This window comes from Marmota monax, unplaced genomic scaffold (assembly GCF_021218885.2).
Source record: "Marmota monax isolate L192 unplaced genomic scaffold, Marmota_monax_Labrador192_F-V1.1 WCK01_AAM20220418_F8-fsc00101, whole genome shotgun sequence".
NCBI lineage: Eukaryota > Metazoa > Chordata > Mammalia > Rodentia > Sciuridae > Marmota > Marmota monax.
The window spans coordinates 886,572-910,715 of NW_026692786.1; the positions used below are offsets into that span (position 1 = coordinate 886,572).

The window sequence follows — 24,144 nt, forward strand, 5'->3', positions numbered from 1 at the left end:
CAAGTGCTGTCTTAAGTGTTTTTCATCAGCGCCACTGACCTCTCACAGTACTACGGTACAGGGACTATTTATTCAGGGTTGCAGTGTCCTGGGCCTTGGACACAGCCTGGCAGATAGTAGGCATTCAATAAACCTTCCTTGGAGGCCAGAGGTGGGGTAGCTCAGTGGAAGAGCACTTGCCTAGCATGCACCAGGCCCTGGGTTCAATCACCAGCACTGAAAAACACAACACAGAAACCAAAACAGAAGAACCACCTCATCCCCCAAATCTTCCTTGGGAAAATCAATTCTAATTTCCTTGCCTAAGTTTGCAAAATTTATAGGTAAGTTGGGATGTGGCTGCAGGCGCCCTCTAGAGATGGCCTTTAGCCACTCCAGTACACTGTGTCTGGGCTTTCTGTTCTCAGCACCACATCTCCCTCCTGGGAGCTCCTGATGAGAGGATCCAAATTTTCCCTGCATTAAGCACTACTGTCCCCTGCCCTTAACAGGGTTCTGCCCTCATTCTTCCTGCTCACTCTCTTTGCCCCTGCAAAGGTCAGTCCCCCAGCCAGCTCCTCATCTGAAGTTAACACCTCCAACTGCTGGAAGCACCCGTCTCCACCTCCCCTGCTGGCCACTGCTCTTTGCTTATCTCTCTTCCCTTTTTATTATGAGTTTCTCTGGCTGGGTCCTGGGCTTCTTCCTCTTCACCACAGACCCTGATGTCTTCAGTTCTGTCTCTGAAATGATGCCCACATATGGGGTGATGACCAGGGCCTGTTTCCCAAGCCTGTCTCCGTTTACTGTTCAATCTCACTGATAGCACCACTGTCTGTCTCATCAGTGTGAATCCTCCCTGGGAGTGTTAGGAACCTCTGGGGAAATAAGTCCCAAACTTGGGCTATTTCAGACTCCTCTGCACCTTTCCTCATCTCTCATCTCCCCACTGTGTCTTCTACTGATAAGCAGAAACACGGTCCATTGGTCACCGCCATCTCTCTAGCTGGCTTCTAGCCTCAATCCTCCTGCCCTTGCCAATTCTGTGCTGGTCCAACTCTGGCCTCGTGGCATGTATCTCCCTCCATACAACAACCAAGCACAGCTTTCTAAGCAAAATTTAACCCTGTCCTTCCCCTTCCCAGAGCTCCCCATGGGTCCCCATTTCCCCATTCAATTCTCCAGTCAGCCTCCAGTGATCTGGTATCTGCCAACCTTTAGTGTCACAAGCCCCCTTGAACTTGTTCCAGCTAGTTCTTGGGTTCTCAGAACATCTACTCTGCCCTACCCACATCCTCTCCACAGAGCCCAGCCTACCTCCAGGGTGGGTCAGACAACTCCTCTTGGTCTCCAAAAACCCTGTTTTCCCTTCACAGTTCTCATCACTGCAGCCAGGCTCATGGCGATCTACCACTGCCCAGGCTTCTCCATCACATCTGAACTTTCCAGCCTGTGCTCCCCTGACCTCAGCCCTAACCACTCTACTCTCCTTCATCCTACATAAGAAGGGATTATTTCAGACAGTTGGTTATTTCTACAATCTTCACCTATCTCAGTTAGTGTAAAGGGCTGGACAGGTCATGAGAGGGAGGTGTGGGAGAAAGTAACACTACCACAAAAAAATCTACCCAGATGGGCTGTGGGTGTACCCCATTTTCTTTCCTCATTAAAACTGAGGTGATCAATCACTCCCAGCCCCCAAGAAACCTGAGAACTATCTTAGGCCCTGAAGAAGGGTGGGGCTACAGGGTGGCTTCCTCATCTGAGGGTAAATGCACACTCTGAAAACACCAACTGCCATAGCAGTCCTTTCCTAGGACTGAAGTCAAGGAACACGTAGGCGCTGTAGGCTTGGTGGAGGGTGAAGGCAACTGTCTCAGCCCAGTGGGAACACTAGGGCTGGGGAATATTTTCCTGAGGGGGCAGGATTTGCATCAAGCTTGAGCTTGACATTCAAAGGTCCACTTCTGGTATATGTCCCTCAGGGAGGGAGAGGAGGTAGGGCAAAGAGCTGGTCCAGTGGACCAAGGCAGGGAGTGTTGGTGGTGGAGGGTGGCATCTAAGACAATGTCCAAGCTGGTGAGTTCCACTGCTGTGCTATTTTGCTGTTGCTAACTCTACACTCCACCCTGAAGACTCAGTCTAGGATTTGACCTGAGGGGCATAGGACTGAGTCAAAGCACCAAGAAATCAGAATCAAACCCACTTATGCCCACCCATGGAAGGCCTTTTTTTTTTTTTTTGATACTGGGGATTGAATGCAGGGGTGCTTAACCATTGAGCAATATCCCCAGCCCTTTCTATATTTTATTTAGAGACAAGGTCTTGCTAAGTTGCTGAGGCTGGCTTTGAACTTGCAATACTACTGCCTCAGCCTCCCAAGTTGCTAGGATTATAAGTGTGTGCCATGCGCCCACTTGGATTAAATGATGTTAAGAATTTGACAGTAGAAATCAACCCAGGGAGAAACTCCAGAGAGATCAAAGGTCAAAACCAAAGGTCACTCTTTATGGCACAATGAGAAGCCACAAATTGTTGTAAGCAGGGAAGAGTGACCTAGCAAAACAGGTTACAGACTGAAACACCCCCCCCCACCCCCCACAGGCTGTCACTTAGAGGATGGATCGGAGGATGAGACTGGGGCTGGGAACCTTTGAGGTAACTAGCCAGGGAAGAGTCCAGGTGGGAGAGGGACCAGTTGAAGGTGTGAGGAGAGGAAGAGGAGCCCTCAAGAGCCCTCTCTTGGATTCTAGCTCCCCTCTATCAACTGTTCCCAGGCCTCTGTGGCTATTCAAAAGTCATCTATTTTAAGCTCTTCATCTACCCTTGAAAACCAGGAGTCTAGGAACTGTGAGGACAGAGGAAATGTCAGAGGACTGACTAGCATCCCAGCTTGTCTACCTGGTTCCAAAGCCAGAATAAGGGTCTCTAGGACCTAGGCGGACATAGTATAGGGAGACAGTTCTTGAGAGAAATAGAGGCAGAAACAACTTTCCAAATACTGTTTACTTCACTAAAACAACCTGGAGAGAGGCAGGGGAAAGGTCACCAGTCCTAGGAGTGCACATTGACAACGGCGACATACAGGGCCAAAGTGCTGAGGGCCAGCAGCCCTGTTACCACTGCTCGGGCCAGTAGTGCTGTCCAGCTGCCCAGGGAGCAGAGGTGGACGAAGGTCCTGTGGGGAAACATCACAATGAGGAAAGGAGACCAGAAAACCCACTCTCATTTGGACCCAGCCTCAAAGCCCCCTGAGCTCACTCCATGACAAAGGCCTTGTAGACACTAAGGAACATCAGCAGGAGGACAGCTGGCCGGAAGGTATGGTACAGGTCATATCTTGTTATCATCCAGACTTGGGCAGAGGCAACGATGTAATGGACCTGACAGGAGGGAAGCAAGAAGTTGGGGCCAGGCCTTGGGGAGAGATATGGCCACTGAAAAAAGGTATATGTGGCACGGAGAGCAGGACTGCATACCAGACTGATGTTGGAGTCAATGCTCATCTGGATGTATTTCCAGTCAAACTCAATGCCCCGGGCTCCAACCCAGAGGGGGATGCAGCTGAAGAAGGCAAAGGGAGGGATTTTCTGGTACCCAGACATCCTTGATACCCAGACTGAGGCCACCCCCTCCCCCAGCATCCCTGTCCACCCAAGTGTCCTTTCTTAGGATAGTATGGGGTCCAGGCTGCTACACACACCGGGACATAATGAGCTCGGCGGTGGCCCAGCCCAGGGCAGCAACCATGATCTTGTACTCCCCCTTGCCGGCATTCCGGGACATGACAAGGTTTAGGCCTATTAGGTCTGCCACATCCACGCTGGCCTTCATGAACTCCTGTGGGTCAGGTTGAGGCATGAGTAAGCACAGGGCCAAGTAGCCCCGCTTGTGCACTTCCTGTCCCACCCTCACCCTACTCACCCCAATGAAGTCATAGATGCCACCTTCCCAGGTGGGGAAGAAAGTGGCCAAGAACAGCATCTGAGAACAGAAAGCAGAAAGGTCACCTCAAGGTGAGGGGGGAAAAAAAACACCTATGTGTTTTGTGGGAAGTTAATGTTCCTGTGAAGAGCGGGACACTATAGATTCCAGGGGTCTTTCTGGGAGAGAGTGGCAAGATCACAGGGCTATGGGAGATAGAAGGTAAATGTCTGGTGTCTGTGGGGGCTGGAAATTCACAGGGGGTATAAGGTATAGAGGTGCTGGGGTGGCAACTCGGGAAGTGCTACCAGCCCTGGGTGACACGCGGCGGGGTTAGTTATCGCTCTTAACCATACCAAAAAAACCTCTGTGCCAATCCTACAACCGAGGTTTTCTCAATTTTTACCGAAAAGCGCTAAGAAAAAGTTGCTTCAAGACCTCATCTCCGGTTCCACCCCTTCTGGGGTCCATACTCCAAGGGACCTATGCGGAGTCCTGAAAGCGATCCCACGGTGGGGGGACAGCGGCAGAGCCGGGTCCCTGGGTCTGGAGAGCGTGGGGGCCAGACACGTGGGGTCCGGGCGGCCCTCACCTTGCATAGCTGCACAAAGAGGTAGGTGACCCCGGCCTGGACGCATTTCCAGAAGGCGTTGTACTCAGACCTGGAGAAGCGGGCGGTGAGGGGTCGGCCTGGGCCCCACGCCCTCTCCGCCCCGCGCCCGCCCCGCACTCACAGGCCGCTGCACTTGTACGTGATGAAGTAGGGGAAATAGGCGAGGGCGAAGCAGTTCCCGAAGTGGAACAAGGTCATGTCGCCGGCCGCCCGGTCCAGCCCGCGCGGGAGTCGCCAGGCGACCTCTTCCGACACGGGTCTCCCGCCTCCACCAGCGCTCTCGCCGGGCTAGGGGCCTGGCGCCCACCTGACTGGACTGGCCGCGGCCCGCGCGCGGCCTTCTGGGAGCGGTAGTCCGGACCCAGGCGTCGCGCGCCGTGCGCCGTGACGTCAGAGCGCCCGTGTCCGGATCTCGCTTCCCAGGGTTCCAGAGTGGAACGCTGTTGAAACACCTTTTCGGCCACGCTGCGCGCGGGTCCCCGTTTCCCATAAGTGGAATCCGGCTCAGAGCCCAGCGGCAACCCTCGTCCATGGGCGGACCTGAAACCCGGCCTAGAACCCGCCGTGACCCACGCAGAGAGAGGGGCGCAGCTATGAGCACTTTGGTTTTTATTTCACCGCTGACCGAGCAGCGCTAAGCCCTCACGCCGCGCGCCGTCCTTCCCGGGGGGGATTCCGACTTCCGAGCTTGGCGCAGCAAAGGAGGGGGCCTTCCTTTCATTGCTCTCGGCTGAACATGTAGCGGATCAGGTCCACCACCCTATGACTGTAGCCATATTCGTTGTCATACCTGCAGAGGAAAGGAAAGAGGCGGTCAAGGGAGTTGCTCTCTCGACCACCTATCAGCCCACCCCCCTCTCCTTCCAGTACTCTGACCTCTTCCTCCTTACCAGGCAATGAGCTTCACGAAGTTGTCATTGAGGGATATGCCAGCGTTGGCGTCGAAGATGGACGAGTGGGAGTCTCCGATGAAATCCGTAGAGACGACCTGTGCGTCAGAATTTCAAAGATAAGGGTGGGTAATAGAGAAGGACCCAGAGCTCAGGCTCTTAGACACATTGCCCATCTATTCATCTAAGAGGGGACCATGAGCTTTTGTCTTGATTACCAAGATCTCGTCGACTTGGGCCCTCAGAACAGTGTCTTAAGTGGAAGGAACTGCAAGCACATAGGCCTGAGCTTATAGTGGTGGAAGGCCACAGAAAGGTTTTCAACAGTGGGGGTGCTTTGATGCCATTAAAACGAGAACCTGGCTTTTGTGTGAGGGTGACCTGCAGGATCTAAACCAGGCACAGCACCAAGTAAGGCCCAACACCAAGGCTGATGCATAGAAAAGGCATGTGACATCAACTCAAGAGAGGCATCTGGCATACCTGGCTCTAAAGAAGTGTTGAAAAATGGGAGTAATAGTTGTCCTTGGTTCACTAAACATGTATTGTGCACAGGGATACATCTGGAGCTACAGAAGTGAAACGATAGTTCTTAAATTTCTGTTTTCTTGGAGTGTACATGCTATTGGTGCCAATAGTGACAATGAAATAAAGTTTCTGGTGACGAAAAGAGCCACAGAAAACATCCTGAGAGGGAGCCTTGCAGAGGAGGGGGATTGAAGTAGAGACCTGGAGGAAGTGAGGGCAGACCTGTAGCCAAACGGGGGAAAAGTGTTACAGATCAAAGGAGCAACTAGTGCAAAAATCCTGAGGCAGGGAAGACTTGTTTTCTCAGCCCTGCATTTCCTACCTTGGTACAATGAAAGCAGCTTTTGAGCAAGTGGAAATCACAACCCCTTCACAGAGGGTGCCCCCCAAGTCTCTTCAGCCCCTGCCTACCTGATCCTCTGTGTAGGCAAGGATGCCAGCCAAGGGCCCATTGGCTGCTGCTTTTACGGCTTCCTTGATGGCTGAGTAGGGGGCACCCTTGGCCAGGCGGCAAGTCAGGTCCACAACAGATACGTTTGGGGTTGGCACTCTGAACGCCATTCCTGTTAGCTTCCTGGAGAATCCCACATTGGGGGTGGGAGTCAGAGCCCAAGCACTTCTGCCTCCATTGCCTATTGCCTTGGGGCATGGCCAATCCCTATTCTTCCCTCAAGAATTAGGGCTAGTTCAGTCCTCCCATGGTGTGTCCCCACCCCCTGGTTGCAGCATCCTGTCCTCATACCCTTTGAGCTCTGGGATGACTTTGCCCACAGCACTGGCAGCCCCAGTGGAGGCTGGGATGATGTTCTGGTGGGCACCCCGTCCATCTCGCCAGGCCTTCTTTGATGGTCCATCCACTGTCTTTTGGGTGGCCGTGTAAGAGTGGACTGTGGTCTTGGGGAAGAAAGAGCTGAGGTGAGGCCTTCCTACTCCTAAGCTCCCATGCCTCCTTCTCTTAGGATTGGGGTGGAGGCCAGTGGGGCCACCACCACAGACCACAGGAGAGGTATGTACAGGCCAGAGGACTAACATTGTTAAAAGGCTTCTCCATTGTTGGGCCTCTTCTGAAACCACTCTCCCTGCTAATTCCATACATACTGTAAGCAAGATCTGGGAAGAAGAAGGGGGGTTTCCTTGTCGTCCCTCCCGCCTCAGCTCCAACTCACCCCTTAGCTCCAACTCACCATCAGTCCTTCCAAGATTCCAAATTGTTCATGGATGACCTTGGCAAGGGGGGCCAGGCAGTTGGTGGTGCAGGATGCATTGCTGCAATGACCCAGGTGTACAAGGGCACTGTAAGCTGACTTGCAGAGCCACCCCTTCATCCTGACCCTATTGGGTTTGCACCCAGGTCTGGTTTGTGAAAAGTCAGGATGGGGACAAAAGGGCTCAGTGGGGGTGCTGTCTGATTAAGGAGGCACCGCTGGTGCCTAGGGGAAGCTCCCTAAGCATGTTTTCCAGAAGTTGTGCATTTCTAATAGGTAGTTTCAGGGTGACATTAACATTGTGGCTGGTGAGACTTAGGAATAAAGAAGCAGGAATAGGTTGATGTGAAAGAAACACCAGGGATCAAAGGTGGGAGTGGGGGCAGGGAGTGTGAGTCCCTCCTCTTCACAGGCTGGCATGTCCTGCAGGCACTTGTCACACTTCAGAATGTTGCTGCCCGTTACCTGACAATGTTCATGGAGCCAGGGGCATAGTTCTTCTCATTCACACCCATGACGAATATTGGTGCATCCGGTGAGGGTGCGGTGATGACGACACGTTGGGCCCCTGATGTGATGTGTGCCTAGGGATTGAGCCCAGGGGTCAGGTGTTTTATGTGCAGTGCCCCCCAGCCAGCCCTGGGCACATGTCCCCCACTTACTGAAGCTGCATCTAAGGACAGGTACACGCCTGTGGATTCCACCACGTAGGGGCTCCCGACAGAATTCCAGGGGATTTCTTTGGGTTCCTTGCTGCAGAGGGGTGGAAGGGCTACGAGTCAGTGTCCCCTGCGTGGCCTCGCCTTCAGAGTGTACACAGCTTTCACCATTTGAAAGACCTCCTGCCTGGTCTGCAGTCACCTGTTGCCCTGTCCCATGCAACTCACCTCTAGTTACCCCCAAAACACACCTAGCTACCCCAAACGGACGCCATCTTTCTGGCCTTTTCATCATTGTCCCCTTGCAGACCACTTTTCCTTTCTTGCCTGCACCAACCCTGCTGTGCCTAGGTATAGGCTGCTACTTCCCCAACTCAGGCCTGACTTCCTTAGGGGGACTATATCTGGCTTTGCCCCGTGGGCTCAGACCTGCTCAGCATAATGCTGCCTGGACTGTGAAACTTGTGACAGGCCTTCTGGTCCCCAGCCCTGACCTCCTCACCAAGAGCCCTCATAGCCCCTTTTGTCTTGGCCACCTAGCTCCTGCAATAGGGAGTCTGCTGTCAGAGACCAAGAAGTCCTTGAAGACAGACACCTGCATCCCGAGAGTGGCCCTGGAGCACTGTGGCCGAGACAGCCCTGTGACTAGCAGTGGCAAGTGGTTTATAGTAGAATAGTGAAGGAGGATTTCTGTTCCCTGTTATATAAATCTACATAACATGACATTTTGACAAATGTTTGTATCTTAAACATTGGATATCTACCATTACAATATTCTTCTTGGCTGCAGCAAGCAGTGAATGAATCAACTGTATGCTAGTCTCATCCTTTACATAAATATCAGGGATATTGGCTTCTATAATTGCATCTAGACCATTCTATAATTTGTCGTCTAGACCATTCCATAGCATAGGGCAGGATCTATTTCCTTTGCTGTTGAGCCTGCTTCTTGCCATGGCCTTCAGTCAATCAATGTTGGTAGTGTAGTTTTGTTTTAGCCATTCTGCACACACTTACTTGAACGCCTGTCATATGCCTGTGTTCTGAGCTTTTACCTGCATTTAACCTTCAAGACCTGAGAAGTAAGTACTATTGTAATTTTTTTTCTTTTTCTTTTCTTTTTTTCTTTTTTTTTTTTTTTTTGCAGGGGCCAGAGTCAGGTCAGAGAGGAAGGGAGTAAGTAGAAGAGCCAGTGGAGGGTGCAGGTCAGCACTCCTAGTTTTGCTGCCTGAATAAATGAATAAATAGCCTCTCCTCTTCTCCCTGGCTATGGCACATGATTATTCTCTCCCTGCTCAGTCATCTGCTCTCTCAGTCCACACTTTTCATTATCTGGCCCAACTCACTCTTCTCTGATGTCCCACATTTTCTACCTTCCAAGTTGGGGGCACTTAAACAATTTCTTCTATAGCAATTGCTGAACTGGCATGGGACAGAGTCAGCCTTCAAAAGACCCCAGCCCATCACAGGCCCTCCCTCCTGCCTACAGGATTATTGTGAGAATTTCATTCATTCTGTTTTCTTAAAATATTTTTTTAAATTGTAGTTGGACACAATATTTTTATTTTTATGTGATGCTGAGGATCGAACCCAGTGCCTCACATGCGAGGCAGGTGCTCTACCAATGAGCTACAGCCCCTCCATTCATTCTTCAAGGAAGTAACGAGTGACCACACGGGCCAGGACCTGTACCTGCTAGTGCCAAAGCAACAACAGTAAGTGCAAACCAATAGGGCTCTCCCTGCAAGTAGGTGCAGACTTGTGGGAAAACACCCTTCCAAGTGTTTCACAAATGCCTGTTAACTCCACTGGAGCTCTCAGCTACTGCAGTGGAGGACGTGATCATTATCCCCATCGGATACATGAGAGAACTGAGGCTTGGGCAAGTTTGATCCCTTGCCCAAGGTCACCCAACTGGGAAGGGTAGGGAGGGGCAGAATGCACGTGTAAACAGCTTGTGCTAAGTGCTGGAGAAGACCAGCAGGGCGTTGGAGAGGGGCGTGGAGGAGAACTAGGCTGAAGGCCTTGCAGGAGGCTGTGAGGGTTGATGGCGCCTGTGTGCGTGCTCACGTGTACATATGTAAGAGGCTGAAGCAACCACAGGATCAGCAGTGGCTCATTATATTCGAAAGTTAAGTAGGTGTAATATTTCCCATTTTATAGATTTTGATTCTTTTGATATTTGAGAATGTTTATATTTGAAGCATACTAAGGTAATGTTACTGCGTTTGCCTTATAGAACCTATCTTTTAAAGAAGAGTGAAATTTACTATGAGCAGGAACTCTGTAAAGTGGGAACTCGGAAGTTAGCATTGTTTGGGTGTGAGAGGTGCAGGCTCAGGATCCCAAGAGGTGGGTGGCTAGTATGGCCAAGGGGATGAAAAGGCTGCAGGTGGGGTGCGCAGTGTGTGTGAGGCCCATCAGGAGCTGGGACCTAATTTGTGGATGAAGAGAAGCTACTGTGAGATTTACCAGGCTCGTTGGATGTTTTACAAAGGCCTCAGGCTCCTGAGTAGAACCCTAGTGGAAGGAAACAGCCATGCTCTTCAGAGAGAGTGGTCTGGGGGTTAAAGTTGAGTTGTAGACAAGGTGAGTTGATAGGCCTGTGGCAAGATGTGCAAATGTGTGTTAAATACAGTTCTGGAGCACAGTGGGGCATCTTAAAGATTAGTGTTTCTGAACCATTTTTGAGGTCAAGGACATTTCTGAAACCCTTTCTCCAGACTAGTACCAGAAGCATACACACACAATTTGGGGAATTATGAACCCATGTGAGGCTAGAATCCTTTGCCTTACTGTGCTGCAGACATGTATCAGACCTGTTGCCCTTACCACTGGAAGACAGCGATCTCCTGGTTGTTCACAAACAGCTTTCCATTCTTGCATTCCACATTCCCCTTGTATCTGCCGTGAGTGGAGTCATACTTAAACATGTACACCTGCAGGAGACAGAATGGACTCTAGTCTTGGAGGGGCAAAGTGAACAGCCCTGGAGTGAACCTGGGTGAAGGTTCCACATTGGAGCAGGGAGCCTTCCATACTGGAACCCCCTCCCCACCCCAGTCCCACCCTTTCTGGCCCTCTCCTGTACCTGTGCTGCTTACCATGTATTCTGGGTCAATGAATGGGTCGTTCACTGCCACCACCTTAACTCCCTTTTCCACGCAAGCTCGCAACACCAGGCGACCAATGCGGCCAAATCTGTCCAGGAACAGGCAGAGGAGGGGGTGGGAAAGAAAAGGGTCATGGGGATGCTGTGGTTTCAGTATTCCCACCAAACTCAAGTTGAAATGTAATTCCACTATCAGGTACTAAGAGGTGGTGGTGGCTTTTGGAGGTGAGACTTTGGGAAGTAATTAAGGTTAGATGAAGTTGTGAAGGTGGGACCCCCATGATGGCATTAGTGGCTTTATAAGATGAGGAAGAAAGGTTGAAGCTAGCATGCTTCCTCTGTCTCATCATGTGAGCTCTTCCCTACCAGCAAGAAGGGTCCTTCTCTATGTGACCCCTTGACCTTGGACTTCCCACCCTTAAGAACTGGAAAAAATAAATTTTGTTTTCTTTATAAATTACCCAGTTATAGCAACAGAAAACCAACTAAGGGGAGGGGGCCCACTCAAGGGAACTGGGTGACAGTACCCACTTTAGGGAAGAAGGCAGTCACCTCTTTGCAGGCCACAGTCATCTCTTGTGCATGTGAGCTCACCAGGTTTTTACCTGCATATTCTGCGTCCTCTCCCTCTCTGTACCCTGCCCTCTAATCTTAGCTGGGTGGATCTCTTCAAAATTCAAGTTAGATTTTGTCTCTTGGCCTGAGAACCTCCACAGCTGTCTATCAGTAAAACCCCTGCTTGGTATACCTTCTCCCTTCCCCTCCCACTTGCTGGCTTTAAACCTGCTACACTGTGAGGCTGTCCTTAAACACCCTGAGCCTGCCTCTTCCATCCCAGAGCCCTTGCTGTCCCTCTTCTGGGAAGACTTTTTCCCCAGCAAGGTACCCAGCTGGCTGCCTTTTTTTAGTTGTAAATGGACACAATAATTTATTTATTTATTTATTTTTAGGTGGTGCCAGGGGTAGAACCCAGTGCCTCATGCATGCTAGGTGAGCCCTCTACCACGGAGCCACAACCCCAACCCCCTAGCTGCTTTCTGTCACCAGGCCTCCCTTTCATGTCACCTTGGGTTTGCAGGCCAGAGACCTTCCCTGACTGCCCTCTCTGTCCTTACACCACTGAGGTCTGTATGTTGATAGAACACAGCAGTGAACTCTCCTGTTTCTTTGATTACTGTCTTCACCCAGAGTGTGGGCTCTCCCAGGCCCTGTCTCCTCTACTCCCTGCTGTTTTTCTGGGCTGGCAGAATGAGCCATGGTGGTGAGAAATGGGGAGATTCCCAGGCCTGTGACTTCTGCAATAGCTCAGGTGCCAGGGTGGACTCACCCATTGATGGCTACTTTCAACTCCTGAGGTGGAGGGTTCTTGGGGGGTGGTGGCGGTGGTGGCGGTGGAGGCGGGGGAGGTGGCTTTCCCTCTTCCTTCACTGTAGGCAGTGGTTTAGGCTCAGGTTCAGGCTCTGGTTCTGGCTCACATGCGGGTGGTGGTGGTCTGGGCACTGTGGGGAAGGGGGACAGTAGGGGGGAAGGTCATGAGCTTCGCACCTTGTAAAGGAGAATGAACCCTCTTTGTCACCCAGAACTGTTTGCTGGCTCCTGGCCCCTGGTGGCCACTTATGTAGCCCATGTTTCCTGACCCATTTGACCCACGAAAATGAGCAAGAGGTGTGGTGGCTTTAAAATATCAACGGCAGGGCCCCTTCTCTGGAGATTCTGTATTTTTAGCGGTTGGTTGGAGATGTATTTCTGTGAAATGAAGATAAAATAATACTTTCTTTCAGCCATCACTGTGAAGATTAAATGAGGTAATATGTGTAGTGTTGAGGAGACAGCCTAGAAAATATTCCACATGTTAGTATTTCAAAGATTGTTTCCTAAACTTGTAATTGATCTAGTCCACTTGTCCCCAAACTGTTCTGATGATAAAACTTACTGGGAGAGGCCTCTTCCTACAAAAATCTTAATTCAGAGGGTCTGTACTGAGGCCCAGGAATCCCATTTTTAACAAGAACTCAAGGTGGATATTACCCTCGTGGAAGTGTAGGAGATAGACTGTATTATACAAACCAAGTGGAAACTCTTATTGGCTCCTACCTCCTCACTCCCACTCCTAGACTGAGCTTAAACACCTGTGCCTGGAGATGAGCATCCACCTGAGCTACAGGTAAGAAGGAGGAGGAAGAATTAAGGTGCATTCAGGGGACCTGGATGGTAGAGAGTTTCAAGCTGGAAATCAGACCTGGATGCCAGCTCTGGCTCAGTCACACCGCTGTGTGGTCTTGGGCAAGTTAATATTTCCTGGGTGTCATGTCCCACCCTCTGCAGGCTGCTGGGAGAGTTCAGTGAGATCAAGACCAGAGTAGCACTGACTTTAATAGAGGAGGGCGGGAAGTCAGACTCTGTGAGGATTTGTGAAGGGAAAGAGAGGAGGCCGGAAAGGGGTGGAGGGTGTTGGTGGGAGCTGCTTTGGGCAACTGGAATCAAAAGTACCCCAGGCAGTGGTGGGACCGGAGCTGGGGGCCAGTGGGCTTACTTGTCTCCCTGACCTCTCCCTGCTGCCACAGACCTGTGGCCTGAGGCTGCACTCTGGGTGTTTCCAGCAACAGTGTGGGTTCATAAGGAACTAGTCAGTGCTTATGGGGAGCAGGGGTCCTCTGCTCACTGGGGATGTTTGCACTCTTGGAGGTTCTTCGGCTGTCATCAAAGGGGAGATGTGTCCTGGTTTAAAAGTGGTCGTCTGTGCCCAACCAGCAAACTTTCAGAAGAAAACTGGCCCCTGGTGCTGTGTCTCACTGGGGCTCCCGGATCCTGGAGCCCTGGGGAAACTTGGCTGCCCCAGCCCATCTACCCCACCATGCCCTGGCTTCCCTTAGCCTCCACCTGGGGGAAGTGAGGAAGGGGAGGGAATGGGGTTATCTGGCTTGAGAGTGTGTGTGTGTGTGTGTGAATGCACTCATGTGTGCACACACCTCTGGCTGGGTGAGGCAGGACTGCCTGGTGGCTGGTAGCAGGAGTCTGGAGTCCCCAGGCTCTGGGTGCAATACCAACATCTCTGCCTCTTGGTTAGAGATTGGGAAATGGTTTGCCCTCTCTTAACCTCTGGTTGTCCTTCTGAAATGAGGACGGTGAGCACACTGGTCTGGGTGAAGGTGTGCCTGTAAAGTGATTCCTGCGGCCCCAGAGGGTTGAAATGTGGGTCCTTTGTGCAGGACAAGGAGAACAAATCCACCAGCGCTTGCAACGGCCCCTTTCTGGCTGGTTGATGCAAGGGAGCATCAGTGTACTGTCAGAAGCCCACCCGCCCGGTCCTTCCCTCAACTGCCCCTCATACACCTACCCTCTTTTCATCACCTTTGTCCTTGTCCCTGCCCTTCCCACCCACTGCTCGTGGCGCAAAATTCTGCCAACTCAGCGGGCAAAGAACCCTTCCCCTCTGCCGTCACCGCAGGCCGGGAGGAAAGCGGCTCCTGGAGGAGGGGGACTCGCGGATGCGTGGCGGCACCCCCCTCGCCGACCCCAGGAGGATGGGCCGCGAGCGCCCGTAACGGGGCGTACAGGGGTCTCCCCGCAGCTTCTCTCACCCCGGCACGGCTGTCGCAGCAGCTGGACAACGGTGACATTGGTGAGGACGATGTCGCGTTTCGACATGGTGTCCTAGGCCTAGCCGCCCCGGGACCTGCGGTGATGTTACTGAGTTGCGGGGCACCGGGTCTAGAGCTTCTAAGCAAGATGTCACGGTGCCCAGTGATGTCACAGAGGAGGCAGTGCGCAGGCCGCAGCACTTGGGCCTACGGCCGCCCCACCCGCATGGAGCTGCGGGACGACCTCCCTGTGCGCCACCATTCCAAGGGCACCCGTGGGATCTGGACTGGAACCCACCTTTTCACACGGGCACTCATAGCTCTTTTCTCCCTTGACCTGGTGGCCCCCTCTCCCCGACCTTTGGAGAGTTCCCTAGCGGTTTCCTTAAGCCTGGAGATGCCTGGAGAGCCCCACCCAGGTCCTTTCGTGGCTGTTCTATGGCCTCCCTCAGATGCCGTTTTTTCTGGCATGCCCCAGGCCCTTTGGGACTCCCCATCTAAAATGCCCTCTTTTCCCAGTGACTATCCGTCCCCACCCGACCCGCCACAGTCTCTGCCCATCTTCCAGGAATCCCTGCGTGTGACTCCCCATCCCAGCTGGATGCTCTAATATGCAAAACTACCGTGGAGCAGCCTGAGAAGCTGAGGTGGGAGACTCGCTGGAGCCCAGAGTCCAGACCAGCCTGGCAGCATACAAAAAGCCCTAAATACTTTAGAGCTGTGCTTTCTATAATTTTATTTCCCTCATGGCATATGGCTAAATGTCATCTTTTTATTCATTTATTTCCATGCCAATTTTCTCTGCCACTAGACTCTAAACTCTAGAAGGGCAAGGGCCTTGTCATCTTTGTCACTTCTACAGCTTATTGACTACAAGAGTGTTGGGCACTTGAAAGGTGTTTGCTCAGCATAATTTAGGCTTACCTTGGTGATATTGTAGGTTCAGTTCCAGACCACTGCAATAAAGCAACTACAGCAATAAAGTGAGTCATAGATTTTTTGGTTTCCCAGTGTGTATAAAACTTCTGTGGGGCTGGGGTTGCGGCTCAGCAGTAGAGCACCTGCCTCACCTGTGTGGGTTCCATCCTCAGCTCCACATAAAAATAAATAAAATAAAGGCATTGTGTCTGTCTAAAAATCAAAAATAAAAAATTCTGTTACTGTTTTCAATTAGTGTGCAAGAGTATGATGTCTGAACAAAACAATGTATATATCCTAATTTTTGAGGTGCTGGGAATTGAACCCAGGTTCTCACACATGCCAAGCATATGCTGTTAGGATGGATCTATACTCCCAGCCCTGCATATCTTAACTTTAAAATATATTATTATTAAAAAACGCTGCCGGGCACAGTGGCACACACCTGTTGTCCCAACAGTTCCGGAGGCTGAAGCAGGAAGATCGCAAGTTCAAAGCCAGCCTTAGTAACTTAACAAGACCCTGTGTCAAATAAATAAATAAATAAGGCTGAGGATATGGCTCTGAGGTTAAGTGCTCCTGGGCTCAATTCCTGGTATACAAAAAAAAAAAAAAAGCTAATTTGTTGGAAAGTAGCACTGTTAGGCTTGCTCCATGCAGATTCACCACAAACCTTTGGTTTGTAAACATGTAATAGCTCCAAAGTACAATAAAGTTAAGAACAAATAAAACAATGTAGGCCTGCACTTGAATGAATAAACAAATGTGGCCTTCAGGTTGCTTCTGATTCCCAGTCTTAAAGCAGCCTCCGAGTCATATCTTCTCATAGCATCCAGGCTTTTCCTTGTAGGTTTTCTTGTAGTTCCTCATGGGGTACTGGTTCCATATCTCCCCCATTGGCTCTAAGCTCCCCGTGGGGAATGTATTCTGATCTGTTTTGTTCACCATTGTGCTTCAGCACCTAGAACAGTGCCTGGAACAAAGCAGGCTTTCAATGAATGTTTTGGAGAAGAACAGGTAGACAAATGGCTTCTTCCCCAAAGCCCCAGGGGTGGGGGCTTGCTTGCACATCAGTGACTCATAGGCAGGCACCTTCACCTGCAGGGCCAGTTGACATGCAGCTGTGATCAAGATTTAAGGGGTGTGAGGGTTTGTGTCAGTTAGGAGTCACCATCCTGGAGAAAGAAGTGGGAGCAAAAAGTCACCGAATGACATAATCTTCTTCCTCAATGTCCACAGGAACTCAAGTTGCCAGAGTGACCTCCATGTGTCAGGAACTGGTGAAGCTCTCTTGCTTGGATGACCTAGGAGAAGTGGAACTCAAAATAAATTGGAGAAAAGATGAGGCAGTTTGAATGAGTGAAGGCCAAAATGCAGTTGGCTAATCAAACAAAGAGGGTCAAACTTTTAACATGCACCATCCAGGAGGGGGAACAACCCAACACAAACAGAACCAAGGCTGAAACGGGACTGATTTTTTTTTGTACAACGTCGTAGTAGTAGATTTGAAAATGTAGGTGCAATTGAAATTTTTCTTAGAAAATATAAAGGATCAAAACTGGTGGAAGAGGAGATGGCAAATCCAACTAGGCCAATAACATATATCTTCTCAAAGTCTGAAGAAGATCCAGAAAATTTTTGAGCAGTTCTACCTAAACCTGAGGGAACAAACATCTGTCATTCTGTACTAACTGTTGCAGAGCCTGAGTAGTGCCGGGCAGCCCAGTGGCAGCCCCTGTGTGGAGAGGGTCTGGGTAGGGCACTAGCAGTGCGTGGGACGTTCCCTCACAGAGACTAGACGAGGGTGACAATCCACACCTGAGGTTTCCCGGGGATTTGCCTTTGTCCCTGCAGCATGAAACTAGGAAACAGAAGCTCAGGTTTGTACAGGTGGCTGGGTTAATCGCCTCTGTTGGCAGAGCCTGGAAAAGGGCAGAAACTTCCGAGTCTCTGGCCTGGGATGGTTGGCTCTGGGTGGAGTCAAGGTCCAGGATCTGGGGTGGAACCCTAGGTCCTCTGAGGGGAGTGGGCCTTGTGCCCTGATTTGAACAAAGCTCAAAAACACGTGTGGATTCTCACCACACCTGGGCACCCACACACATACTCTGCCACCCGCACCTGCTCACGCCCTACACATTCCTGTGTGCCTGGCCTTCCCACTAGCAATCCCCCCGCCCCCCCCCTCAGTGTCATCCTTGGCATCAAAACCCAAATATCTTACGCCCCGCACCCAACTGTACCCACCCACTGGCTCTCGAGAGCACTCCCCTCAAACTAGCTCCGGGGTAGATAGGCTGCCGCAGACCCACCAGCCTCCGCCTGATCTGGCTTCCAGTGTTCCTCTTCAGCCCTCAGCCCAACTCCCAGCTCTCTCCCTCTCCAACCCGAGTCCATATGTCAACACTCAGGGCTTTGGGTCAGGGCTTCAGAGGCCCCAGGGGAGGAGGGCAGGGAGGAAGAACTCCTGGCCCCCAGCCCACTTTCTGGCTGACAGCTCCTGCTGCCCAAGGTCTTCAGCCCCTCCCCATGGCTGCCTCAACCGGCTTTTCAGGAGACACTGCGTCCTGTCCTAGCTCAGCTTATGGCAATCAGACCCCTGCCCTGGCCTAAGGGCTGGGAGGTGATTGGCCTGGGTTCCATGATGAGAATGTCATCCTGGCTTCAAATGCACAACCCTCCCCAGGGGACCCTATGTTGTCCTGGGGACCCAGGCAGACACCCATCCTTCCAGCCCCCTGTGAGACTCAGGCTCAGGCTTGGATTCTCTTCCCTGGGCTTTTTCAAACCCACCTGTGTGTTCTATCTATAAATATTTACTGAACCCCAGACACTGTCCTAGAAGACAGGGATATAGTGATGCCCAACACAGACGAGGACCCTCTTTTCTGGAAGTTTACAATCTGGTAGGTGAGTCACTTGATAAAAAATAAAGGTGATTTCAGATGGTGCCAAGTCCTTTAGGAACACAAGGGTGATTTTACAGGGTGTAATTGTAACCTCATGTTACTCTCAGGAGTGGGCAGGGATGGTCAGGAAGGTGACATTTGAGCCAAGTACAGAATGAGGAGGAGTTGGCCACCCAAGGCTCTGGGTTCGGAGTTCTACGCAGAGAAAAGATCAAGTGCAAAGAAGAGGGGCCTCAGGACAGTGGTGTGTTTGGGACAAGGCCCTTGTGGCTGCAGAGGAGTAGCTGAGAGTAGGAGCAGGGACAGCTTCAACTGTCCTGGAGTTCTCCCTGACCCCACCGCCCCCAATTGCAAACTCCATCTTTCCAGACTCTCACTAAGCCAGGTGCTTAGATCCCTGAGAGGAGCCACCATGCTGCAGATCACCCTGGCCCTGGGATGGAGGGTGATTGAAGGTGGGTTTGAGAGAGAGGAGGCCTGGACAGTGGGTGAGAAATGAAGAGGGAGGTGGTTGGCAGGGAAGACACCCTCCTTTGGGGTGGAGAGCCAGAGCCAGGTAAGGAGCAGATATGCCAGGTTCTTCTCCAGGCGTGACTCACCTTGTTTCCTCCTCCTCTTGTTGCTCAATCCCAAATCTCCCTGGGAAATACCTCCTTGACGGGACCAAGTCAGTGCCTTGCAGGGGCAATTGACTCATGAGGGGTGGAGAAGAGGGAGGGAGCAGAGGATAAATAGCAGCCTTGCTTCCCGGGCTCCTCTCTGCATCCCCCCACCTCCCCAACACCATGCGCCTTGCCAGTCTTCTCAGCTCCTGCTGCCTCCTACTGCTCCTGGGGGCCCTGCCCGGATGGGCAGCCAATGATGACCCTATCGAGAAGGTCATTGAAGGGATCAACCGAGGGCTGAGTAATGCAGAGAGAGAGGTGGGCAAGGCCCTGGAAGGCATCAATAATGGAATCACTCAAGCTGGAAGGGAAGTGGAAAAAGTTTTTAATGGACTTAGCAGCATGGGGAGCCAGGCCAGCAAGGAGGTGGACAAGGGGATCAACCACGGCTTGGACAAGGTAGCCCATGGGATCAACAATGGCGCCGGGCAAGCAGGAAAGGAAGCAGAGAAGTTTGCCCATGGGGTCAACAACGCTGCTGGACAGGTTGGGAAGGAGGCAGACAAAATGATCCATCATGGGGTCCATCATGGGGTCAACCAGGCGGGAAGTGAAGCAGGGAGGTTTGGCCAGGGGGCCCACCACGCCATGGGGCAGGCTGGGGATGAGGCTGGGAGGTTTGGCCAGGGAGCCCACCATGCTTTTGGTCAGGCTGGGAAAGAGGCGGAGAAGTTCGGTCAGGGGGGTCACCATGCTTTTGGTCAGGCTGGGAAAGAGGCGGAGAAGTTCGGTCAGGGGGGTCACCATGCTTTTGGTCAGGCTGGGAAAGAGGCGGAGAAGTTCGGTCAGGGGGGTCACCATGCTTTTGGTCAGGCTGGGAAAGAGGCAGAGAAGTTAGGTCAGGGGGGTCACCATGCTTTTGGTCAGGCTGGGAAAGAGGTGGAGAAGTTCGGTCAGGGGGGTCACCATGCTTTTGGTCAGGCTGGGAAAGAGGCGGAGAAGTTCGGTCAGGGGGCCCACCATGCTTTTGGTCAGGCTGGGAAAGAGGCAGAGAAGTTAGGTCAGGGGGGTCACCATGCTTTTGGTCAGGCTGGGAAAGAGGCAGAGAAGTTCGGTCAGGGGGGTCACCATGCTTTTGGTCAGGCTGGGAAAGAGGCAGAGAAGTTAGGTCAGGGGGGTCACCATGCTTTTGGTCAGGCTGGGAAAGAGGCAGAGAAGTTAGGTCAAGGGGGTCACCATACTTTTGGTCAGGCTGGAAAAGAGGCAGAGAAGTTTGGCCAGGGGGCCCACCATGCTGCTGGTCAGGCTGGGAAAGAGGCAGAGAAGTTAGGTCAGGGGGGTCACCATGCTTTTGGTCAGGCTGGGAAAGAGGCGGAGAAGTTCGGTCAGGGGGCCCACCATGCTTTTGGTCAGGCTGGGAAAGAGGCAGAGAAGTTAGGTCAGGGGGGTCACCATGCTTTTGGTCAGGCTGGGAAAGAGGCAGAGAAGTTAGGTCAAGGGGGTCACCATACTTTTGGTCAGGCTGGGAAAGAGGCAGAGAAGTTTGGCCAGGGGGCCCACCATGCTGCTGGTCAGGCTGGGAAGGAGGCAGAGAAGTTTGGTCAGGGGGCTCACCATGCTTTTGGTCAGCCTGGGAGGGAGGCAGAGAAGTTTGCTAAGGAGGGCAACCATGCTTTTGGTCAGCCTTCGAAGGAGGCAGAGAAGTTTGGTCAGGGGGCCCACCATGCTTTTGGTCAGGCTGGGAAGGAGGCAGAGAAGTTTGGTCAAGGGGTCCACCATGCTGCTGGTCAGGCTGGAAAGGAGGTGGAGAAGTTTGGTCAGGGGGCTCACCATGCTTTTGGTCAGGCTGGGAAGGAGGCAGAGAAGTTCAGTCAGGGAATCCGCTACGCTGCTGGTCAGGCTGGAAATGAGGGAGAGAAGTTTGGTCAAGGGCTTCACAATACTGCGGGCCAGGCTGGGAAAGAGGCAGAGAAATTAGGTCAGGGGGCCCACAATGCTTTTGGTCAGCCTGGGAGGGAGGCAGAGAAGTTTGCTCAAGAGGGCAACCATGCTTTTGGTCAGCCTTCGAAGGAGACAGAGGGGGCCCACCATGCTGCTGGTCAGGCTGGGAAGGAGGCAGAGAAAGTGATCCCAGCGTCCCAGCATGGACTTAGCCATGCAGCAGAGGAGGCGCTGCAGTTTGGCCAGGATCCTCATCCTGTTGCAGGGCAGGTTGGGAAAGAGGGAGGCAAAATAACCTATAGTGTCCATCCTGGTGTCAACCAGGCTGGGAAGGAGGTGGAGAAGTTTGGCCAGGGAGTTCACCATGCCGTTGAACAGGCCGGAAAGGAAGCAGACAAAGTGGTCCAAGGGGTCAACAATGGGGTCAACCAGGCCGGGAAGGAGGCAGAGAAATTTGGCCAAGGGGTCAACCATGCTGCTGGTCAGGCCGGAAAGGAAGCGGAGAAACTTGGTCAAGGTGCCCACCATGCTGCTGGCCAGGCCGGGAAGGAAGTGGACAGGTTGCAGAAGGATGTTCATAATGGGGTCAACCAAGCCAGCAAGGAGGCCAACCAGCTGCTGAATGTAGGTGAACAGGGGCGGGGAAACTGGGGAGAAGGGGGTTGTGGGAGGGAGAGGTTAAACCCTGGGATATTTGGGGAGCCCGTATGTAGCCTTTGGTGAAAGATGCCTGGGGCAGCCATATAACTCTGTTCCCCTTCTTCCTCTGCATCTCCCTTACTAAGGAGCTGGTGGTCAGCTGGTCAGCTGGATTAAGCCATTTTATCTGTAAAGTCCCACCTCAGATAATATGGAAGGAGCCTAGTCCCACCTGAAGGGAGTTTCTCTCCTAGTTAAGGGGGCCTGCAGTGAGGGTCACGGGGCTTCTCCTGGAAACAGGAAACAGTTATGAAATCAGATCTCTGAAGTGCAAACAGAATGAGTGTTGAGAAAACTCAAGATTGTAACAGGGAGGGTGAGGAACAGCTTTGGAGATGAGCTCTGTTCTGCTTCATCTTCATAACAACACTCTGAGGTAGTCAGGGTGAGGATGCTGACTCTCCGATGCTCAGATAAGGACAGGGAGACCCAGAGAGGCTAAGGGCATTTGCCAAGGTCATGTGGCAAGTGCACAGCTTTGGCGACTGGCAGGTCAGGGTTCTCCTTCCTCTGCACTGCTGATCAGGGAAGGCCTCTGCCCACGTATGTAGAGGAAACACGTTGGAGGCCAGATAAACAGTGACACTGACAACAGAGCAGGTGACAAGGAGGGACCTGGAGGACAGCCTTCTCCGACCTCCACCAACAGTCCTTGGGATCAGCAAGCTGGGAGACCATCTTGAGGATGGACCCAGTCTCAAAGCCCAGAGTCACATCCGCTGTCAGGCAGGAAGCCAGGGGTTGAGGGGAGGGAGAAGGGGGGAGAAACAGAATAGAAAGGGAGGCAGAGAGGGTCTGGAGTCAGGCTGCCCAAGCAGAGCCAGGAGAGGGTGGTCTGTTGGAGGATTCTAGGTGGCCCTTGCTAGGGGGCGGGGTGTGGCTAAAGTACCACTGCTGAGTGACTGGGGATGGGGACAGGGATAGGGATCAGCCCGAGTTAGGGTCGAGGCTGAATTGTGTGTAGACGTGTTGATTTGGGGTCGAGGTCTGTGAAGGTCCTCGTATGTGCATGGGGGCTCTGGTTCTCCTCCCAGTGAAGCCCCTTCTCAGTGGCTGGGAGCCTTTATCTAGCACCAAAGCCAAAGGGAGCCTGGGAAAGACCAGTCGGGAGATGACAGATCTCCTTCCTGGGCTTATTCCCATCTCCATGAAATCCTCATGGCAACATGGACTTTGGGTTTTCTCTCTGGACAGTGAGCGAGGAGGCCAAGGGGTCAGACTGTGCCTCCCCCCAGCCCGAGTCAACCTAGATGGGGGCAGGTCACTAGGGAACAGGAACTTAGGAAACCCTCAAGCGTTGGGGGGTGGTAGTGACCATCTGGGCTTGTCCACAGAGCAGTCATCAAGGAAGCGGGGCTACCGGCCAGCACGGAGGGGGCGCAACCACTACATTAGCATCTGGAGTAAGTCTTCTGGGCACTGCATGCACTTGGTGGGGGGAGCGGGGAGTCCTGGGGTTCCACCTAGGATGGGGTGGAGGCTGGGGACTAACCCTCTCGTCCTTGAATTTCAGGCCTCGGTCAACAAGCCCTTCATCAACTTTCCAGCCCTGTGGAGGGTGAGTGTCTGCAGAGTTTCTACCTCCTGCCTTGCATCTGGAGAGAGAGCCTACACCCCTTTCCCGTTGCCTGCTCATGGACGGCTTTCCTGTGGGCAGACTCAGCCTCTGCGGAGGCCACCCGACCTGTTCTCCCAGCTCTGGTCTTCCCCTTTGTCGCCTGCTCTCATGCCTGTGCTCAGCTTTTGGGTGCTTTCCATTCTCGCAGAAGCTGGCAGAAATAACTTCCAGAACGCTCGCACAGAGGCAGGGGGCGGTGGGGGTACAGCTGCTGAGTCCGGCCTTTATGTGGCCACCTTGCTCCCCTCCATCTCTCCCAGCTGGCTCCCCTCCCGCCCCCGCCCCCCCAGTGAGCCCCTCTGCTGCCCTGCTCTTGCTGCTTTGCCTCAATGTGCTGGGTTGTGGGAACTTGGGGCTCTGTTCTCTGGTTGAGAGTGTAAAGGCTCCTGTGGGGTCCTGGTCCTCTCTCTGGGCTAGAAGTCCCAGCTTTTTCTTTGTATTTAGTGCATAAGTTGCCTGAGACTGGGGTGCACAGCTGGGATGCCCCATCTAGGCACCTGGAGCTGGAAGACATACCCTTGTGGATCCCCTGGCTCTGGGGTTGACAGAGGATCCTCTGACATAAATGCACAGGGCTTCTCCATTCCTACAGAGGCGCCCAGCCACTCGGGAGGGCTAGCTCCCTGTCTTCCAAAAATCGAGATAACACCTTCCTTAAGATATTCCCAGAGCATAAACAATTCCCAGGCCATAGTAACCAGTCTTCCTCTCCGTGCCCGGGGAGGGTGGGGCAGGGCTCCTGCTCCTCTCAGCTAGAATCCTACACTCACTTCCTCTCTCCTCTTTTCTAGAGCGTCGCAAACATCATGCCCTAAACTGATGCCCTGGCCTTCCTGAGCAGATAAATGTTCCTCTTGTCACACCAGCTGAAGTAACCCGGAGGAGCTGGGGGTGGGCATAGATTCTCGGAGTCCCTTAAGGGGGCTGTACTAAGATTTGTGAATAAAAGTGACACACTGTCCTCTT

General features: G+C 52.5%; 3 protein-coding genes across 7 annotated transcripts; 1 reads left to right on the forward strand and 2 right to left on the reverse strand.

Moving 5' to 3' along the window:
• Positions 1 to 2,967: 2,967 nt before the first annotated feature.
• Positions 2,968 to 4,863, reverse strand: Tmem147 (transmembrane protein 147). Of its 2 annotated transcripts, XM_046448114.2 has the most exons (7): positions 4,638 to 4,863; positions 4,496 to 4,565; positions 3,904 to 3,963; positions 3,683 to 3,819; positions 3,459 to 3,543; positions 3,241 to 3,362; positions 2,968 to 3,157 (listed from the first exon to the last, which is right to left on the reverse strand). In XM_046448114.2, the coding sequence occupies exons 1-7, from the start codon at positions 4,712 to 4,714 to the stop codon at positions 3,034 to 3,036; spliced, it is 675 nt and encodes a 224-aa protein (XP_046304070.1). In that variant the 5' UTR covers positions 4,715 to 4,863; the 3' UTR covers positions 2,968 to 3,033. The 2 variants fall into 2 exon arrangements, with proteins under 2 accessions (XP_046304070.1, XP_046304071.1); XM_046448115.2 differs by lacking the exon at positions 4,496 to 4,565 and having other exon boundaries at positions 4,638 to 4,795.
• A 370-nt stretch (positions 4,864 to 5,233) lies between these two features.
• Positions 5,234 to 14,558, reverse strand: Gapdhs (glyceraldehyde-3-phosphate dehydrogenase, spermatogenic). The gene is made up of 11 exons (XM_046448072.1): positions 14,492 to 14,558; positions 12,238 to 12,409; positions 10,903 to 10,999; positions 10,631 to 10,737; positions 7,802 to 7,892; positions 7,605 to 7,723; positions 7,119 to 7,200; positions 6,677 to 6,828; positions 6,346 to 6,508; positions 5,407 to 5,504; positions 5,234 to 5,306 (listed from the first exon to the last, which is right to left on the reverse strand). The coding sequence occupies exons 1-11, from the start codon at positions 14,556 to 14,558 to the stop codon at positions 5,234 to 5,236; spliced, it is 1,221 nt and encodes a 406-aa protein (XP_046304028.1).
• Positions 14,559 to 19,044: 4,486 nt separating this feature from the next.
• Sbsn (suprabasin) lies at positions 19,045 to 24,144 on the forward strand. 4 transcript variants are annotated; one of them, XM_058580487.1, is made up of 5 exons: positions 19,045 to 19,543; positions 19,598 to 21,485; positions 22,895 to 22,963; positions 23,074 to 23,118; positions 23,970 to 24,144. In XM_058580487.1, exons 1-5 carry the CDS (start codon positions 19,101 to 19,103, stop codon positions 23,991 to 23,993), a joined length of 2,469 nt encoding a protein of 822 aa, XP_058436470.1. In that variant the 5' UTR covers positions 19,045 to 19,100; the 3' UTR covers positions 23,994 to 24,144. The 4 variants fall into 4 exon arrangements, with proteins under 4 accessions (XP_058436470.1, XP_058436468.1, XP_058436467.1 ...); XM_058580485.1 differs by having other exon boundaries at positions 19,061 to 19,466; positions 21,240 to 21,485; XM_058580484.1 differs by having other exon boundaries at positions 19,062 to 19,466; positions 21,186 to 21,485.

What these genes read in the sequence shown, in the direction of transcription:
- Tmem147 (XM_046448114.2), bottom strand. Translation starts at nt 4,714, where the DNA reads ATGACCTTGTTCCACTTCGGGAACTGCTTCGCCCTCGCCTATTTCCCC. An exon ending in ACGTACAAGTGCAGCGGCCT is followed by an intron (nt 4,566 to 4,637) that starts GTGAGTGCGGGG and finishes CCGCTTCTCCAG; the next exon opens with GTCTGAGTACAACGCCTTCT. An exon ending in TCTTTGTGCAGCTATGCAAG is followed by an intron (nt 3,964 to 4,495) that starts GTGAGGGCCGCC and finishes TTCTGTTCTCAG; the next exon opens with ATGCTGTTCTTGGCCACTTT.
- Gapdhs (XM_046448072.1), bottom strand. Translation starts at nt 14,558, where the DNA reads ATGTCGAAACGCGACATCGTCCTCACCAATGTCACCGTTGTCCAGCTG. An exon ending in GAGATCGCTGTCTTCCAGTG is followed by an intron (nt 7,893 to 10,630) that starts GTAAGGGCAACA and finishes ACCCCTCTGCAG; the next exon opens with CAAGGAACCCAAAGAAATCC. An exon ending in GTCATCCCAGAGCTCAAAGG is followed by an intron (nt 6,509 to 6,676) that starts GTATGAGGACAG and finishes GGGATTCTCCAG; the next exon opens with GAAGCTAACAGGAATGGCGT.
- Sbsn (XM_058580487.1), top strand. Translation starts at nt 19,101, where the DNA reads ATGCGCCTTGCCAGTCTTCTCAGCTCCTGCTGCCTCCTACTGCTCCTG. An exon ending in GCGGGAAGTGAAGCAGGGAG is followed by an intron (nt 19,544 to 19,597) that starts GTTTGGCCAGGG and finishes TGAGGCTGGGAG; the next exon opens with GTTTGGCCAGGGAGCCCACC. An exon ending in CCACTACATTAGCATCTGGA is followed by an intron (nt 22,964 to 23,073) that starts GTAAGTCTTCTG and finishes CTTGAATTTCAG; the next exon opens with GCCTCGGTCAACAAGCCCTT.